The following is a 19,566-nucleotide window of genomic DNA, read 5'->3' on the forward strand; positions in this document are numbered from 1 at the left end:
TTAGGTTCAGACAAAAATACCTCTCTCTTTTCTTCTCTTTCTTTTAAAGAATATAACAGCTTTAAATGGTTAATAACTGCGGCAGTGCAGCCTCAGGCTAACTGTGCCTCAGGCTAACTGTGCCTCAGGCTAACTGTGCCTCAGGCTAACTGTGCCTCAGGCTAACTGTGTCTCAGGCTAACTGTGTCTCAGGCTAACTGTGCCTCAGGCTAACTGTGCCTCAGGCTAACTGTGTCTCAGGCTAACTGTGCCTCAGGCTAACTGTGCCTCAGGCTAACTGTGCCTCAGGCTAACTGTGCCTCAGGCTAACTGTGTCTCAGGCTAACTGTGTCTCAGGCTAACTGTGCCTCAGGCTAACTGTGTCTCAGGCTAACTGTACCTCAGGCTAACTGTGCCTCAGGCTAACTGTGCCTCAGGCTAAGGCTAACTGTGCCTCAGGCTAACTGTGCCTCAGGCTAAGGCTAACTGTACCTCAGGCTAACTGTGCCTCAGGCTAACTGTGTCTCAGGCTAACTGTGCCTCAGGCTAACTGTGCCTCAGGCTAACTGTGTCTCAGGCTAACTGTGCCTCAGGCTAACTGTGTCTCAGGCTAACTGTGTCTCAGGCTAACTGTGCCTCAGGCTAACTGTGCCTCAGGCTAACTGTGTCTCAGGCTAACTGTGCCTCAGGCTAACTGTGCCTCAGGCTAACTGTGCCTCAGGCTAACTGTACCTCAGGCTAACTGTACCTCAGGCTAACCACTCTTCCGCCTCAGGCTAACTGTGTCTCAGGCTAACTGTGTCTCAGGCTAACTGTACCTCAGGCTAACCACTCTTCCGCCTCAGGCTAACTGTGTCTCAGGCTAACTGTGCCTCAGGCTAACTGTACCTCAGGCTAACTGTGCCTCAGGCTAACTGTGCCTCAGGCTAAGGCTAACTGTGCCTCAGGCTAACTGTGCCTCAGGCTAAGGCTAACTGTACCTCAGGCTAACTGTGCCTCAGGCTAACTGTGTCTCAGGCTAACTGTGCCTCAGGCTAACTGTGCCTCAGGCTAACTGTGCCTCAGGCTAACTGTGCCTCAGGCTAACTGTGCCTCAGGCTAACTGTGTCTCAGGCTAACTGTGTCTCAGGCTAACTGTGCCTCAGGCTAACTGTGCCTCAGGCTAACTGTGTCTCAGGCTAACTGTACCTCAGGCTAACTGTGCCTCAGGCTAACTGTGCCTCAGGCTAAGGCTAACTGTGCCTCAGGCTAACTGTGCCTCAGGCTAAGGCTAACTGTACCTCAGGCTAACTGTGCCTCAGGCTAACTGTGTCTCAGGCTAACTGTGCCTCAGGCTAACTGTGTCTCAGGCTAACTGTGCCTCAGGCTAACTGTGCCTCAGGCTAACTGTGCCTCAGGCTAACTGTGTCTCAGGCTAACTGTGCCTCAGGCTAACTGTGTCTCAGGCTAACTGTGTCTCAGGCTAACTGTGCCTCAGGCTAACTGTGCCTCAGGCTAACTGTGTCTCAGGCTAACTGTGCCTCAGGCTAACTGTGCCTCAGGCTAACTGTGCCTCAGGCTAACTGTGTCTCAGGCTAACTGTGCCTCAGGCTAACTGTACCTCAGGCTAACTGTGCCTCAGGCTAACTGTGCCTCAGGCTAAGGCTAACTGTGCCTCAGGCTAACTGTGCCTCAGGCTAAGGCTAACTGTACCTCAGGCTAACTGTGCCTCAGGCTAACTGTGTCTCAGGCTAACTGTGCCTCAGGCTAACTGTGTCTCAGGCTAACTGTGCCTCAGGCTAACTGTGCCTCAGGCTAACTGTGCCTCAGGCTAACTGTGTCTCAGGCTAACTGTGCCTCAGGCTAACTGTGCCTCAGGCTAACTGTGCCTCAGGCTAAGGCTAACTGTGCCTCAGGCTAACTGTGCCTCAGGCTAACTGTGTCTCAGGCTAACTGTGTCTCAGGCTAACTGTGTCTCAGGCTAACTGTACCTCAGGCTAACTGTGCCTCAGGCTAACTGTGCCTCAGGCTAACTGTGCCTCAGGCTAACTGTGTCTCAGGCTAACTGTGCCTCAGGCTAACTGTACCTCAGGCTAACTGTGCCTCAGGCTAACTGTGCCTCAGGCTAAGGCTAACTGTGCCTCAGGCTAACTGTGCCTCAGGCTAACTGTGTCTCAGGCTAACTGTGCCTCAGGCTAACTGTACCTCAGGCTAACTGTGCCTCAGGCTAACTGTGTCTCAGGCTAACTGTGCCTCAGGCTAACTGTGTCTCAGGCTAACTGTGCCTCAGGCTAACTGTACCTCAGGCTAACTGTGCCTCAGGCCAACTGTGCCTCAGGCTAACTGTGCCTCAGGCTAACTGTGCCTCAGGCTAACTGTGCCTCAGGCTAAGGCTAACTGTGCCTCAGGCTAACTGTGCCTCAGGCTAACTGTGCCTCAGGCTAACTGTGCCTCAGGCTAAGACTAACTGTGCCTCAGGCTAACTGTGCCTCAGGCTAACTGTGCCTCAGGCTAAGGCTAACTGTGTCTCAGGCTAACTGTGCCTCAGGCTAACTGTGTCTCAGGCTAACTGTGTCTCAGGCTAACTGTACCTCAGGCTAACCACTCTTCCGCCTCAGGCTAACTGTGTCTCAGGCTAATTGTGTCTCAGGCTAACTGTGTCTCAGGCTAACTGTGCCTCAGGCTAACTGTGTCTCAGGCTAACTGTGTCTCAGGCTAACTGTACCTCAGGCTAACCACTCTTCCGCCTCAGGCTAACTGTGTCTCAGGCTAACTGTGTCTCAGGCTAACTGTGTCTCAGGCTAACTGTGCCTCAGGCTAACTGTGTCTCAGGCTAACTGTGTCTCAGGCTAACTGTACCTCAGGCTAACCACTCTTCCGCCTCAGGCTAATTGTGTCTCAGGCTAACTGTGTCTCAGGCTAACTGTGCCTCAGGCTAACTGTGTCTCAGGCTAACTGTGCCTCAGGCTAACTGTGTCTCAGGCTAACTGTGTCTCAGGCTAACTGTGCCTCAGGCTAACTGTGCCTCAGGCTAACTGTGTCTCAGGCTAACTGTGCCTCAGGCTAACTGTGCCTCAGGCTAACTGTGCCTCAGGCTAACTGTGTCTCAGGCTAACTGTGCCTCAGGCTAACTGTACCTCAGGCTAACTGTGCCTCAGGCTAACTGTGCCTCAGGCTAAGGCTAACTGTGCCTCAGGCTAACTGTGCCTCAGGCTAAGGCTAACTGTACCTCAGGCTAACTGTGCCTCAGGCTAACTGTGTCTCAGGCTAACTGTGCCTCAGGCTAACTGTGTCTCAGGCTAACTGTGCCTCAGGCTAACTGTGCCTCAGGCTAACTGTGCCTCAGGCTAACTGTGTCTCAGGCTAACTGTGCCTCAGGCTAACTGTGCCTCAGGCTAACTGTGCCTCAGGCTAAGGCTAACTGTGTCTCAGGCTAACTGTGTCTCAGGCTAACTGTACCTCAGGCTAACTGTGCCTCAGGCTAACTGTGCCTCAGGCTAACTGTGCCTCAGGCTAACTGTGTCTCAGGCTAACTGTGCCTCAGGCTAACTGTACCTCAGGCTAACTGTGCCTCAGGCTAACTGTGCCTCAGGCTAAGGCTAACTGTGCCTCAGGCTAACTGTGCCTCAGGCTAACTGTGTCTCAGGCTAACTGTGCCTCAGGCTAACTGTACCTCAGGCTAACTGTGCCTCAGGCTAACTGTGTCTCAGGCTAACTGTGCCTCAGGCTAACTGTGTCTCAGGCTAACTGTGCCTCAGGCTAACTGTACCTCAGGCTAACTGTGCCTCAGGCCAACTGTGCCTCAGGCTAACTGTGCCTCAGGCTAACTGTGCCTCAGGCTAACTGTGCCTCAGGCTAAGGCTAACTGTGCCTCAGGCTAACTGTGCCTCAGGCTAACTGTGCCTCAGGCTAACTGTGCCTCAGGCTAAGACTAACTGTGCCTCAGGCTAACTGTGCCTCAGGCTAACTGTGCCTCAGGCTAAGGCTAACTGTGTCTCAGGCTAACTGTGCCTCAGGCTAACTGTGTCTCAGGCTAACTGTGTCTCAGGCTAACTGTACCTCAGGCTAACCACTCTTCCGCCTCAGGCTAACTGTACCTCAGGCTAACCACTCTTCCGCCTCAGGCTAACTGTGTCTCAGGCTAACTGTGCCTCAGGCTAACTGTGTCTCAGGCTAACTGTGTCTCAGGCTAACTGTACCTCAGGCTAACCACTCTTCCGCCTCAGGCTAACTGTGTCTCAGGCTAACTGTGTCTCAGGCTAACTGTACCTCAGGCTAACCACTCTTCCGCCTCAGGCTAACTGTGTCTCAGGCTAATTGTGTCTCAGGCTAACTGTGTCTCAGGCTAACTGTGCCTCAGGCTAACTGTGTCTCAGGCTAACTGTGTCTCAGGCTAACTGTACCTCAGGCTAACCACTCTTCCGCCTCAGGCTAACTGTGTCTCAGGCTAACTGTACCTCAGGCTAACCACTCTTCCGCCTCAGGCTAACTGTGTCTCAGGCTAACTGTACCTCAGGCTAACCACTCTTCCGCCTCAGGCTAACTGTGTCTCAGGCTAACTGTGTCTCAGGCTAACTGTACCTCAGGCTAACCACTCTTCCGCCTCAGGCTAACTGTGTCTCAGGCTAATTGTGTCTCAGGCTAACTGTGTCTCAGGCTAACTGTGCCTCAGGCTAACTGTGTCTCAGGCTAACTGTGTCTCAGGCTAACTGTACCTCAGGCTAACCACTCTTCCGCCTCAGGCTAACTGTGTCTCAGGCTAACTGTGTCTCAGGCTAACTGTGTCTCAGGCTAACCACTCTGCCGCTGCAGGTTCAGGTCCATGTGCGCCTGCCGCTCGTGTCCTGCTTTAAAGTCTTTAAACTCTGATCCAATTTCAGGTTTAAGTCTTTAATCGCTCAGAGAAGGTCAAGACTCAAGCTCTAGATCCTTTTATTTTGCTACGACAAAACACTCCAAACCAAAGGCATAAAAAAGTTAAAATCATTATTCTACTATTTACAAAGATGTTTTTGTCACAATGTCACAGCTCGTTTTTATGCGACGTTTCGCTTCGGTGAGAAAATCTGGATAATGACTTTTGGACAAATATTTTGACAGATTTAAGATGAAAACAAAACAGAAAGATGCAAAATGCTGTAATTCAGGAAACGATACATGAAAATAAACATACAGCAAAAATGACAAAATAACACAAGTTTTATGCGAAATTGAATGAATAATTGTAATAAAATGATAAATAATGAAAAATAAATGGCGTCGGTAAATCAAGTTTGGTGATTTTTGTGACTAGAATACGCAAAAGGAGCGTTTTTGTCAAGATAAAGGAGTTAAATCGTGAAACGATCCGCGACATCGTCCAGAAACGTGCAGCGGTTTTGGGTCAAAATGCACAAACGGGAGCTGCCACTTCGCTTTACGTTCTCTGCACTCGCTTTACGTTCTCTGCACTCGCTTTACGTTCTACAGAACGCTCACTGAATAAAAGTGCAAAACGCCGTTTGATCAAGGGTTGGCGAGAGGGAAAAGCCAGTGAACCCTTTTCCATTTTCAACCTTTGTCCAAACGAAACCTTTGGAACCTTTTCTAACACAAATCTGGGCTGGACGACGAGGGATCCATCGACTCTTCACCGTTTGCACGTTCCAGGAACCGACTGTTATTCGTGGAATTCAGATTCAGAAAAACCCACGCGGAGTTCCAGGCAACGGCGACCCAGCTCGTGCCGACGCCCCCGCCCTTGGTCGATAAAACAAAAAGACAAAAAAGTGAACAGTGTTTCACGTTCTACCGGAGAGTTATCGTGGATCCGCGTCGTCGGCAGAGTTTCGTTTAAACGTCCAATCTAAAGCGGGTTAAACCCTAACCCGTTTCAGCTAAATTTAAAGAAACTAAGTGTAATCTCTAAACGTTGAAAGGCTCGGAGACTCGCACAGCAGCCTCCAAACGCACAGTCGTCTATTCCGTTTACGACACAGTGAGCGCCGATTCTTCTGTGGGACAAAGACAAACCGCACGAAGAGTAAAGGTCATGTATTCTGCCAAACCCGCTTCTATAATACTTTCCTCATCGTTGTAAACTGAAATATGAATCTGAAAAGACTCCAAAACGGGTCCAAATCTGTGGAACGCGGCGTCGAGGCTTTGCAGACAAGTGAAAACAACGAGGCAAAATTGTTACCGTTTGCGAGTTTGCCTCCGGTTGTGTTTTTGTGGCTTTTGGTGGTGTTTTTGTTGATTGTAGCAACGTTTTGTCACATTTTTGTCACGTTTTGGCAACGTTTATTGGAGTTTTTGTCACTTTTAGACGTGTTTTTGTTGATTGAAGTCACGATTTGTGGCTTTGATCGCTGTGACTCACTTTTAGCCACGACTCGCAGCCAAACAAACCAAATGTCTTTATGTGAAACGCTGAGATCGGCCTCAGAATTAAAACGTATAATTACGGTACGAAGATTTAGATTTGATTTATGAAGTTACGTCGTAAACTTTCAAATGACGGTGATATTTTTTGACTTCTGTGATTCGTTTTTACAGACATTTCACGCTTGTCATTTGAACGATGAGGAAACGAGGAGGAAACGGTGAGGAAACGAGGAGGAAACGATGAGGAAACGAGGAGGAAACGAGGAGGAAATGGTGAGGAAACGATGAGGAAACGAGGAGGAAACGATGAGGAAACAATGAGGAAACGGTGAGGAAACGAGGAGGAAACGGTGAGGAAACGAGGAGGAAACGATGAGGAAACGATGAGGAAACGAGGAGGAAATGGTGAGGAAACGATGAGGAAACGAGGAGGAAACGATGAGGAAACAATGAGGAAACGGTGAGGAAACGGTGAGGAAACGAGGAGGAAACGATGAGGAAACAATGAGGAAACGAAGAGGAAACAAGGAGGAAACGAGGAGGAAACGGTGAGGAAATGAGGAGGAAACGGTGAAGGTGGAGTTTGCAGAATACATCTCCTTTACAAACAGAAGGTGAGCGGTTTGGTGTGTAAACTGTGTCGATGCGACTGCGGTGCAGAAGTCCACTCGCGCCGCAGTGTGCTTCAGCTGGCAGCAGGGGGCGCCTCTCCTCCCTCCTCCACTTTGGCCCCTTTGCCCGCCGACTTCATCTTGGACATGATGTCGGTGAATGTGTCCTTCACGCTCTTCTCCAGGAGCCAGCCCTCGCTCTCGCTCTCCGGGTCCTCGGGGTTTGAGAGGGACGAGAGGGACGACTGGACGTACTGAAGGCCGGCCGTGACGCCCACCTGGAGGACGAGAGGAAGAGAGCGGGTGAGAAGAAGAGCTGAAGGACGAGAGGAAGAGAGCGGGTGAGAAGAAGAGCTGAAGGACGAGAGGAAGAGAGCGGGTGAGAAGAAGAGCTGAAGGACGAGAGGAAGAGAGCGGGTGAGAAGAAGAGCTGGAGGACGAGAGGAAGAGAGCGGGTGAGAAGAAGAGCTGAAGGACGAGAGGAAGAGAGCGGGTGAGAAGAAGAGCTGAAGGACGAGAGGAAGAGAGCGGGTGAGAAGAAGAGCTGAAGGACGAGAGGAAGAGAGCGGGTGAGAAGAAGAGCTGGAGGACGAGAGGAAGAGAGCGGGTGAGAAGAAGAGCTGAAGGACGAGAGGAAGAGAGCGGGTGAGAAGAAGAGCTGAAGGACGAGAGGAAGAGAGCGGGTGAGAAGAAGAGCTGAAGGACGAGAGGAAGAGAGCGAGTGAGAAGAAGAGCTGAAGGACGAGAGGAAGAGAGCGAGTGAGAAGAAGAGCTGAAGGACGAGAGGAAGAGAGCGAGTGAGAAGAAGAGCTGAAGGACGAGAGGAAGAGAGCGGGTGAGAAGAAGAGCTGAAGGACGAGAGGAAGAGAGCGAGTGAGAAGAAGAGCTGAAGGACGAGAGGAAGAGAGCGGGTGAGAAGAAGAGCTGAAGGACGAGAGGAAGAGAGCAGGTGAGAAGAAGAGCTGAAGGACGAGAGGAAGAGAGCGAGTGAGAAGAAGAGCTGAAGGACGAGAGGAAGAGAGCAGGTGAGAAGAAGAGCTGAAGGACGAGAGGAAGAGAGCGAGTGAGAAGAAGAGCTGAAGGACGAGAGGAAGAGAGCGGGTGAGAAGAAGAGCTGAAGGACGAGAGGAAGAGAGCGGGTGAGAAGAAGAGCTGAAGGACAAGAGGAAGAGAGCGGGTGAGAAGAAGAGCTGAAGGACGAGAGGAAGAGAGCGGGTGAGAAGAAGAGCTGAAGGACGAGAGGAAGAGAGCGGGTGAGAAGAAGAGCTGAAGGACAAGAGGAAGAGAGCGGGTGAGAAGAAGAGCTGAAGGACGAGAGGAAGAGAGCGGGTGAGAAGAAGAGCTGAAGGACGAGAGGAAGAGAGCGGGTGAGAAGAAGAGCTGAAGGACGAGAGGAAGAGAGCGGGTGAGAAGAAGAGCTGAAGGACTAGAGGAAGAGAGCGAGTGAGAAGAAGAGCTGAAGGACGAGAGGAAGAGAGCGAGTGAGAAGAAGAGCTGAAGGACGAGAGGAAGAGAGCGAGTGAGAAGAAGAGCTGAAGGACGAGAGGAAGAGAGCGAGTGAGAAGAAGAGCTGAAGGACGAGAAGAAGAGAGCGAGTGAGAAGAAGAGCTGAAGGACGAGAGGAAGAGAGCGAGTGAGAAGAAGAGCTGAAGGACGAGAGGAAGAGAGCGGGTGAGAAGAAGAGCTGAAGGACGAGAGGAAGAGAGCGGGTGAGAAGAAGAGCTGGAGGACGAGAGGAAGAGAGCGGGTAAGAAGAAGAGCTGAAGGACGAGAGGAAGAGAGCGAGTGAGAAGAAGAGCTGAAGGACGAGAGGAAGAGAGCAGGTGAGAAGAAGAGCTGAAGGACGAGAGGAAGAGAGCGGGTGAGAAGAAGAGCTGGAGGACGAGAGGAAGAGAGCGGGTGAGAAGAAGAGCTGAAGGACGAGAGGAAGAGAGCGGGTAAGAAGAAGAGCTGAAGGACGAGAGGAAGAGAGCGAGTGAGAAGAAGAGCTGAAGGACGAGAGGAAGAGAACGGGTGAGAAGAAGAGCTGAAGGACGAGAGGAAGAGAGCGGGTGAGAAGAAGAGCTGAAGGACGAGAGGAAGAGAGCGGGTGAGAAGAAGAGCTGAAGGACGAGAGGAAGAGAGCGAGTGAGAAGAAGAGCTGAAGGACGAGAGGAAGAGAGCGAGTGAGAAGAAGAGCTGGAGGACGAGAGGAAGAGAGCGGGTAAGAAGAAGAGCTGAAGGACGAGAGGAAGAGAGCGAGTGAGAAGAAGAGCTGAAGGACGAGAGGAAGAGAGCGGGTGAGAAGAAGAGCTGAAGGACGAGAGGAAGAGAGCGAGTGAGAAGAAGAGCTGGAGGACGAGAGGAAGAGAACGGGTGAGAAGAAGAGCTGGAGGACGAGAGGAAGAGAGCGGGTGAGAAGAAGAGCTGAAGGACGAGAGGAAGAGAGCGAGTGAGAAGAAGAGCTTTGGGCCTTAGGCGGGGCACACTCTGGACAGGGGTTGGCTCGTTCCAGGGGAAACACTTTTTTTTGTTTACAATCGTTCCGTTCTAAAACTGCTTCTGTAAAAAACATTCAAATTCCAAATAAAGTCCAATATCATCAATGAACAGGAAGCTGAAGCCCACAAATAAGGTCCAGTCAAGTCCAATAAGGTTGAACTATGTCAACAGCCGCTCAGCCCAAAGCTTTCCAACATCTCGATACCAAAATGCCGTATTTTAATTAAAAAACCGTGAGGACAAATGAGGTGAAGACACACGACAGAGAATAAACATAGCTCCTGTTGCCGAGGCGAGAGGATTAACCCGAGGACGAGGTGGAACGAGGAAGAGGCCGGAGCTTAAGAGGATCGCCGTGTCGGAAAGTGTCCCGGGTCGAGCGGGACGAGGCTTTAAGAGGCAGAGACTTTACACGGAAAAGTGACGGAGCGACGACCCAAGAGCGAGGGCCCGGGAGCGAGGGTCCGGGAGCGAGGGTCCGGGAGCGAGGGTCCGGGAGCGAGGGTCCGGGAGCGAGGGTCCAGGAGCGAGGGCCCAGGAGCGAGGGTCCGGGGACGAGGGTCCAGGAGCGAGGGCCCAGGAGCGAGGGTCCGGGAGCGAGGGCCCAGGAGCGAGGGTCCGGGAGCGAGGGCCCAGGAGCGAGGGTCCAGGAGCGAGGGTCCAGGAGCGAGGGCCCGGGAGCGAGGGTCCGGGAGCGAGGGTCCAGGAGCGAGGGTCCGGGAGCGAGGGTCCGGGAGCGAGGGTCCAGGAGCGAGGGTCCAGGAGCGAGGGCCCAGGAGCGAGGGTCCGGGGACGAGGGTCCAGGAGCGAGGGCCCAGGAGCGAGGGTCCGGGGACGAGGGTCCGGGAGCGAGGGCCCGGGAGCGAGGGTCCGGGAGCGAGGGCCCAGGAGCGAGGGTCCGGGAGCGAGGGCCCAGGAGCGAGGGTCCGGGAGCGAGGGCCCAGGAGCGAGGGTCCGGGAGCGAGGGCCCGGGAGCGAGGGTCCGGGAGCGAGGGCCCAGGAGCGAGGGTCCGGGGACGAGGGTCCGGGAGCGAGGGTCCGGGAGCGAGGGTCCGGGAGCGAGGGCCCAGGAGCGAGGGTCCGGGGACGAGGGTCCGGGAGCGAGGGTCCAGGAGCGAGGGTCCAGGAGCGAGGGTCCGGGAGCGAGGGTCCGGGGACGAGGGTCCGGGAGCGAGGGTCCGGGAGCGAGGGTCCGGGAGCGAGGGTCCGGGAGCGAGGGTCCGGGGACGAGGGTCCGGGAGCGAGGGCCCGGGAGCGAGGGTCCGGGAGCGAGGGTCCGGGGACGAGGGTCCGGGAGCGAGGGTCCGGGAGCGAGGGTCCGGGAGCGAGGGTCCGGGAGCGAGGGTCCGGGGACGAGGGTCCAGGAGCGAGGGCCCAGGAGCGAGGGTCCGGGGACGAGGGTCCGGGAGCGAGGGCCCAGGAGCGAGGGTCCGGGAGCGAGGGCCCGGGAGCGAGGGTCCGGGAGCGAGGGCCCGGGAGCGAGGGTCCGGGAGCGAGGGCCCAGGAGCGAGGGTCCGGGAACGAGGGCCCGGGAGCGAGGGTCCGGGAGCGAGGGCCCGGGAGCGAGGGTCCGGGAGCGAGGGCCCAGGAGCGAGGGTCCGGGGACGAGGGTCCAGGAGCGAGGGCCCAGGAGCGAGGGTCCGGGGACGAGGGTCCGGGAGCGAGGGCCCGAGAGCGAGGGCCCAGGAGCGAGGGTCCGGGAGCGAGGGCCCGGGAGCGAGGGCCCAGGAGCGAGGGTCCGGGAGCGAGGGCCCGGGAGCGAGGGTCCGGGAGCGAGGGCCCGGGAGCGAGGGTCCGGGAGCGAGGGCCCAGGAGCGAGGGTCCGGGGACGAGGGTCCGGGAGCGAGGGTCCGGGAGCGAGGGTCCGGGAGCGAGGGTCCGGGAGCGAGGGTCCGGGAGCGAGGGCCCAGGAGCGAGGGTCCGGGGACGAGGGTCCGGGAGCGAGGGTCCAGGAGCGAGGGTCCAGGAGCGAGGGTCCGGGAGCGAGGGTCCGGGGACGAGGGTCCGGGAGCGAGGGTCCGGGAGCGAGGGTCCGGGAGCGAGGGTCCGGGAGCGAGGGTCCGGGGACGAGGGTCCGGGAGCGAGGGCCCGGGAGCGAGGGTCCGGGAGCGAGGGTCCGGGGACGAGGGTCCGGGAGCGAGGGTCCGGGAGCGAGGGTCCGGGAGCGAGGGTCCGGGAGCGAGGGTCCGGGGACGAGGGTCCAGGAGCGAGGGCCCAGGAGCGAGGGTCCGGGGACGAGGGTCCGGGAGCGAGGGCCCAGGAGCGAGGGTCCGGGAGCGAGGGCCCGGGAGCGAGGGTCCGGGAGCGAGGGCCCGGGAGCGAGGGTCCGGGAGCGAGGGCCCAGGAGCGAGGGTCCGGGAACGAGGGCCCGGGAGCGAGGGTCCGGGAGCGAGGGCCCGGGAGCGAGGGTCCGGGAGCGAGGGCCCAGGAGCGAGGGTCCGGGGACGAGGGTCCAGGAGCGAGGGCCCAGGAGCGAGGGTCCGGGGACGAGGGTCCGGGAGCGAGGGCCCGAGAGCGAGGGCCCAGGAGCGAGGGTCCGGGAGCGAGGGCCCGGGAGCGAGGGCCCAGGAGCGAGGGTCCGGGAGCGAGGGCCCGGGAGCGAGGGTCCGGGAGCGAGGGCCCGGGAGCGAGGGCCCGGGAGCGAGGGTCCGGGAGCGAGGGCCCAGGAGCGAGGGTCCGGGAACGAGGGCCCGGGAGCGAGGGCCCGGGAGCGAGGGTCCGGGAGCGAGGGCCCGGGAGCGAGGGTCCGGGAGCGAGGGCCCGGGAGAGAGGGCCCAGCCACACGTCGAGAAGCTTCGGAACAGAGGCTCAAACAAACACACAATAAGACCATAAAACACCTTTATTTAGTCCAACGATGGTTTAAACTGTCTCTGTGTCGCACACTGATGACATCACAGAGGGACTCAGCTCATTAAGACTGTAATGACTGAACTAAACAGCAGAACCTTGAGATGGACTTTAAACCCTTTGACCCTTTATGGAGCTCTTCTACCTCCAACATGGCGACGAGGATGAGGAGCCCCAAAGGTGTTCAGGAGGCCCCAGAGGAGGACCTTCAGATGAACTGTAGGGTTAGGGGGTTAGGGTTTAGGGGGTTAGGGTTTAGGGGGTTAGGGTTTAGGGGGTTAGGGTTTAGGGGGTTAGGGTTTTGGGGGGTTAGGGTTTAGGGGGTTAGGGTTTAGGGGGTTAGGGGTTGAGCTCTTCTACCTCCAACATGGCGACGAGGATGACGAGCGCCCCGATGGTGTTCATGAGGCCCCCGTAGTAGGACAGCAGGGCCTCGGAGCAGCCGCGCCTCCACACGTTCAGCTCCTCCGTGTAGTGGTCATAACTGTAGTGCGCCGTGTTGTTGGTCATCTGCAGCTGGATGCACGGGCGCGGCGAGGACGGGTTGCAGCAGCTGAACGGGACGGCGTCCATCAGGTACTGGCCGTCCACGTTACTGCCCACGCGGCTGCAAGACACAGACACGGCGCGGGTTTAGGGGCGGGTCTAGAAACGTGACGTCACTTCCTGTCACGGGATCTGTGTGTTCATGCGTCAGGTCAAAGGTCACTCGACTTGCCCTTTAAAGTGCAGCTTCATAACCGTTTAATCTGTTTGAGTGAAATAATGATCTTTTTGGCTTCGTTACGCACCTCTGTTTGATATAAGTATAAAGTACACCAAGTACACCAAGTACACCAAGTACACCAAGTACACCAAGTACACCAAGTACACATGAAATACAAAGAGAAACGGTGAAAGAAAAACACAGGAAAAATCCCCAAATTGCTGCGCACTGACAAAATACTGAGTCTAAAGCCTCGTACAGACGCCGCGGCCTCATCGCGCCCGACGCAGAATTTGAGCGCGTGTACATTTGAAAGGTTTACGCACCGGACGCGCGCTCTCGACGCCCCGGACACTGTACACAGGCGCGCGTACGCCGCGCTCCAGCTCTCTGCGCACATGCGCAGTAGAGGTGTTGTCGTGGCCTTTCATTGTGTAAAATTGCAGATATGGAGAGTGTTGTTTTGGTGTTTTTGGTTTGTTTGTGTCTCTGTTCCACCGTGAACACATGGTACAGCTCCTTTCTCCCACACGGCACAATCAGTCGTTCGTCTGCCATTGTTGACGAAGAAGGACAAAGTGGCTCTTCTTGGGGAATTCCACGGGGAATACCGGAAATACGTACGTACGTCACTGGAGCGTCAGCTCTGATTGGCTGCTGCGGCGGGTGCTACGCTTCTGCTGCAGAGACCTCAACATATCTGAACACGTCGCTTAAGCCGCTTTGGCCGCCTCAGTCGCCTCCTACGCGCTCAAAGCGTCGAGAGAGTAAGAAAACGCAGCAATCGCGCCGCAAAAACGAAGAAATCGCGCCGCGGATAACGCACTACGCGCTGGACACACGTTTACCATAGACTTTGAATGTAAACTGGAGGCTTCGGCCGACGAGGTGTGGACAGGGCTTAACACCGAGCAAACACTGAACAAACACTGAGCTAACATTGAGCTAACATTGAGCTAACACTGAGCTAACATTGAGCTAACACTGAACTAACACTGAGCTAACATTGAGCTAACATTGAGCTAACATTGAGCAAACACTGAACAAACACTGAACTAACACTGAGCTAACATTGAGCTAACATTGAGCTAACATTGAGCTAACATTGAGCAAACACTGAACAAACACTGAACTAACACTGAGCTAACATTGAGCTAACATTGAGCTAACATTGAGCAAACACTGAACTAACACTGAGCTAACATTGAGCTAACACTGAGCTAACATTGAGCTAACACTGAGCTAACATTGAGCTAACATTGAGCAAACACTGAACAAACACTGAACTAACACTGAGCTAACATTGAGCTAACATTGAGCTAACATTGAGCAAACACTGAACTAACACTGAGCTAACATTGAGCTAACACTGAGCTAACATTGAGCTAACATTGAGCTAACATTGAGCTAACACTGAGCAAACACTGAACAAACACTGAACTAACACTGAGCTAACATTGAGCTAACATTGAGCTAACATTGAGCTAACATTGAGCAAACACTGAACAAACACTGAACTAACACTGAGCTAACATTGAGCTAACATTGAGCAAACACTGAACTAACATTGAGCTAACACTGAGCTAACACTGAGCTAACACTGAGCTAACATTGAGCTAACATTGAGCTAACACTGAGCTAACATTGAGCTAACACTGAGCTAACATTGAGCTAACACTGAGCTAACACTGAGCTAACACTGAGCTAACATTGAGCTAACATTGAGCTAACATTGAGCTAACACTGAGCTAACACTGAGCTAACATTGAGCTAACACTGAGCTAACATTGAGCTAACACTGAGCTAACATTGAGCTAACATTGAGCTAACACTGAGCTAACACTGAGCTAACATTGAGCTAACACTGAGCTAACATTGAGCTAACATTGAGCTAACATTGAGCTAACACTGAGCTAACATTGAGCTAACACTGAGCTAACATTGAGCTAACATTGAGCTAACACTGAGCTAACACTGAACTAACACTGAGCTAACATTGAGCTAACATTGAGCTAACATTGAGCTAACATTGAGCAAACACTGAACAAACACTGAACAAACACTGAGCTAACATTGAGCTAACATTGAGCTAACATTGAGCTAACATTGAGCTAACATTGAGCAAACACTGAACAAACACTGAACTAACACTGAGCTAACATTGAGCTAACATTGAGCTAACATTGAGCTAACATTGAGCAAACACTGAACAAACACTGAACTAACACTGAGCTAACATTGAGCTAACATTGAGCTAACATTGAGCTAACACTGAGCTAACATTGAGCTAACACTGAGCTAACATTGAGCTAACACTGAGCTAACATTGAGCTAACACTGAGCTAACATTGAGCTAACACTGAGCTAACATTGAGCTAACATTGAGCTAACACTGAGCTAACATTGAGCTAACACTGAGCTAACATTGAGCTAACACACACTGAGCTAACATTGAGCTAACACTGAGCTAACATTGAGCTAACACTGAGCTAACATTGAGCTAACACTGAGCTAACACTGAGCTAACACTGAGCTAACATTGAGCTAACATTGAGCTAACATTGAGCAAACATTGAGCTAACACTGAGCTAACATTGAGCTAACACTGAGCTAACATTGAGCTAACACTGAGCTAACATTGAGCTAACATTGAGCTAACACGGGCCGTTCCTTGTCATTTGAATCATTATTTTTGAGGTCGATTTAGTTGAGTGCAGTTTCAGAAAGACTCTTCCTGTTTTTATCTGTGTCTGGACTTTTGCCAGTTCTTCATCGAGCTAATCCATCGAGCTAATCCACGGATAAACCTGAGTCCTGGACGCGCTCTCCGAACAGAACTACCATCGAGCTAACATCGAGCTAACATCGAGCTAACCCAGTCAGAACTACAAACATGGAGTGTACGGGACGCTCCACAGTGGCGGCTCCGCTTCAGCTTTTCCATGACCTCATGACCGGGTTTATCTGGGTCTAAAAGCGGAAGTCCCTCCCTCGGATCAGGACCCGGGATAATCCTGGGACCAGGACATTACCCAGAATCCACTCAATTTTATTTGGAATTCACAGACACCGTGACTCTTTGAATCAAAATGTGTTTAACTTTTGATGGTCCTGAAGATGAGTCTCACCAAATTTCAGGTTAATATGTCTAACGCCCTGAGGGGGAGGAGTTTGTGAAAGTCTAAAGTGTAAACATGTTCTGGCGATTTCCCCATTGGAATAACATGGGAGGTTTCGGTCATCGCTACGGCAAGAGAGTCAATGACTTTTTTGATGGGGCCAAAATTGAGTTTTGTGTCAAATTTCATATAATTTCGCAAAACTAAACATTTAACCTCCATATAAAATCTGTAGGGGGCGCTGTGGCGCCAAATTCATTTATTTCACTTCAAGTAGGTTTAGGGCAAAGAGTTTAACAACTGATTCTAATTTGACGCAATTCGGACTTTATCTGCGCAAACGGCAGAAATGTTAAATTTGGGAGATTTATGAAATTCTTGCTACAGTTTGAGGCTTCGCCCAAACCCACAGAAACTGTGACAGGGTCAAAGTCATTTGAATAACTTTTGATGTCCCACTCCTCAGCACCATTTTCACCAAGTCATGCTTAGCCATTTTTGAAGCAATATGGCCGACATTTGGTTGGGCGGACGGCGTTGCCGTAATAATATTTTTTACTTCTCTTGTCACCATCTACCTCTGCGCCAAATTTCATGATTCTACGATCAGATTTTTTTTGGGTCATTTCCCATCTCTCAATGCATTTCTGGTACATTTGGGGGCGCTGACGAGCACATTTTTTAATTATAGAAAAAGGAAATAGCCAGAATGTAGAGGCACGATTTTTAGAGGTGTGAACATTTTTGTGACTTTTCATCAATGTCACTGGGTGAAAAATAGGGGGCGTGTCCCGAGAAGAAGAAGAAGAAGAAGAAGAAGAAGAAGAAGAAGAAGAAGAAGAGTGAGCTACTGTGAGCTCACTCACACTGTGAGTGAGCTACTTAGCGCAAATGAGCGCTTTATATTGGGATGACGACCACAAAGCGGTCGTCATCCCAATTTAAAGTGCTCGTTTAGTGCGCACTTTTGCACGGGCTTCGCCCGTTTACAACGGTAAAATTCCATTTTCCTACAACTAATTAGTCTGCACGGGGCGTGCATGAGTGAAGGAGTGCGTTAGTGAGTGTTTAGAAGTGGGCGAGCGCTTCGCGCTCGATTACGTGCGCACTTTCGCAGCCGTGCTTCGCACGGCCTTACGAGATTAATAGGCCTCTCGCCAGCTTGTGGCGCTCGGGCCTAATAACATAAAAAACATAAATAACATAAATAACATGCACTTTTGGCACTTCTTGTTTATTTGAGACGCTCTGGAAAAGCCACTTAAACCGGTGTCACTCCAGTGTTGTGAGGATTAGCATTAGCATTAGCCAATCCTGCCGTGAACTAGTTTACTTATGTAACACGGCAGAAAAGTCTCGAAGTCCGTTTATAGAGCAACACCAAAGAAGGTCTAAACGAGGCCTACAGCGGTGACGGAAGAGCCTCCATGACCTTTGGACTGAACTTTGATGTACTTTCTTCTTGTCTCCAGCTCTGACGAAGCTCAAGATCATTCAAAATGTGTTCCAATCTTCCAACGTTCTCCATCGTGTTTCGAAACTAGTTTTAGTGTCGATTTGGGTTCTGCTTTTCGTCACGTTAAACTCTAAAGTTGGATTAAAACCTGAACGTAAAACACGACTCGAGACGCAGGAGAACCTCGACTCTCCAGAAGGTCTAAACCACGACTCGAGACGCAGGAGAACCTCGACTCTCCAGAAGGTCTAAACCACGACTCGAGACGCAGGAGAACCTCGACTCTCCAGAAGGTCTAAACCACGACTCGAGACGCAGGAGAACCTCGACTCTCCAGAAGGTCTAAACCACGACTCGAGACGCAGGAGAACCTCGACTCTCCAGAAGGTCTAAACCACGACTCGAGACGCAGGAGAACCTCGACTCTCCAGAAGGTCTAAACCAGGAACTGCAGGAGAAAAAGGGCAACGCTATGAATTCATCCATACAATTTAGAACCAAAACTGGTCTGAAAGCCTGAATGAACAGGAAAACCTTCGGCGCGACCGCCCACGACTTATCGTCCTCGCGGCTTCAATATCCACGTGTGAACGACGTAAACGGGGAGGAACTTTATATAAATCCTGGATGTTTTAATGCGGGAGTCACTGTGTGTTCTTAGACTTTCCAGAAGGATTATTCCTGGACGCCGCTTATGCCGATCATCAGCTTTACCCCTTAAACCTGACACACTTTAACTTATTGACACAACTTGACCCCGTTTCCAACACTTAAACAAGAATAAGTGTCGCTTTATTACAATCCATAGTTTAAGGCGCTGTTTTCGCATACGTATAACCAAACTACGCTCTGGCTTCAAGACGAGAGCTCTGCCGTCCTCACAACGTCCACAAAATGCAACTTTTTCACTTTTTGTGAGGCATTTCCGAGGTCTAAACGTACTGAGGCGTTTCCCTAACCCTAACCTTACAGCGCCTTAAACCACCAAACCAAACTCAACCATTTCCCTTGGGTCGGGTCGATACGCGACGATAACAAGTGATGAGGCAAAGAACACGATAGACACAACACCAATCGCAATTTTCACCCTTGAAACTAAAAGGGAACAACGGAGTTAGCGTCACAAAGATGGAAACCGTTTCCTCGCGGTGGCGCTCCGGTGGATACTCACTCTTTCACTTCCTTGGCGCTGAAGTCCAAGTACCGGTTGCTGACCCACTGTATCTCAAACCAGTCCCGGAAGCTCTTCCCGCCGCAGCATCTGAACTCCATCTGCATGAGGTCGAGGGTCCGCTTCATGTAGCATCGCCCGGGCGTGTCGGTGTCCTTGTAGAAGCGCATGCCGTTCCGCAGCCCCTCCGCCAGCGTGAACTGCAGCGGGATGCGCATGACGAAGCACAGCAGCGCCGTGGCGAGCAGCAGCGCGTTGAAGGCCATGCACGCCACAAGGAATGTGCTCAGCATCGGCTTCCACTTGACGAACTTGGTCGGGTCGAGCGAGTCGTAGCAGATCTTGCCGCCGAGGGCGTTGATGCTGCAGATGACCAGCCCCAAGAGGATGAGCAGGTTGGGCAGGAAGTGGCTCTCGTTGTTGTCCATGAGCTCGGAGCGCTTTCGCAGCTCGATCTTAAAGAACAGCCCCAGGCTAAAGACGAGGATTCCCGCCATCACAGCGAACCAGTACATGAACCAGACGGTCTGCGCCAGCTTCACGCGCTTCTTCAGGTCGAACTTCACCGCCATCAGCGCCATTTTTGAACGTTGTGAAGGGTCCTTTATTCTCAAGTCAAAATAAATGTGTCGCGTGAAAGAATTGGAGCTTCGTGACGACCTCGATTGTGACAAACCACGTCAAATCTCCCGCCAAAATAAGCTAACAGCGCTCGTAATCCATCGCACGCGGAACCATTATCGTAAATCGTCTTCCATTTTGTGAATAAGTCTTATTTTTTTATGGCCGTTGGAGCCGGTGTTGGTGCGTCCCGAGCGCAGGAGGATTGCACAGGATTCCAATGATTA

The 19,566-nt window shown here is 52.8% G+C and overlaps 1 protein-coding gene across 1 annotated transcript; it reads right to left on the reverse strand.

Moving 5' to 3' along the window:
* Positions 1–6,998: 6,998 nt before the first annotated feature.
* Positions 6,999–19,566, reverse strand: prph2a (peripherin 2a (retinal degeneration, slow)). Its single transcript, XM_072456562.1, has 3 exons — positions 18,719–19,566; positions 12,627–12,873; positions 6,999–7,213 (listed from the first exon to the last, which is right to left on the reverse strand). Exons 1-3 carry the CDS (start codon positions 19,297–19,299, stop codon positions 7,010–7,012), a joined length of 1,032 nt encoding a protein of 343 aa, XP_072312663.1. The 5' UTR covers positions 19,300–19,566; the 3' UTR covers positions 6,999–7,009.

Source organism: Eucyclogobius newberryi, unplaced genomic scaffold, assembly GCF_026437365.1.
Source record: "Eucyclogobius newberryi isolate DKJ021-1_F unplaced genomic scaffold, fEucNew1.0.hap1 SCAF_20, whole genome shotgun sequence".
NCBI classification, from domain to species: domain Eukaryota; kingdom Metazoa; phylum Chordata; class Actinopteri; order Gobiiformes; family Gobiidae; genus Eucyclogobius; species Eucyclogobius newberryi.

Bases quoted from the DNA above. Each gene is read 5' to 3' on its own strand.
- prph2a (XM_072456562.1), bottom strand. From the start codon at position 19,299: ATGGCGCTGATGGCGGTGAAGTTCGACCTGAAGAAGCGCGTGAAGCTG. The intron at 12,874-18,718 runs GTGAGTATCCAC...TGTGTCTTGCAG, and splicing joins AGCGCCAAGGAAGTGAAAGA to CCGCGTGGGCAGTAACGTGG. The intron at 7,214-12,626 runs GTAGAAGAGCTC...CTCGTCCTCCAG, and splicing joins TCCTCGTCGCCATGTTGGAG to GTGGGCGTCACGGCCGGCCT.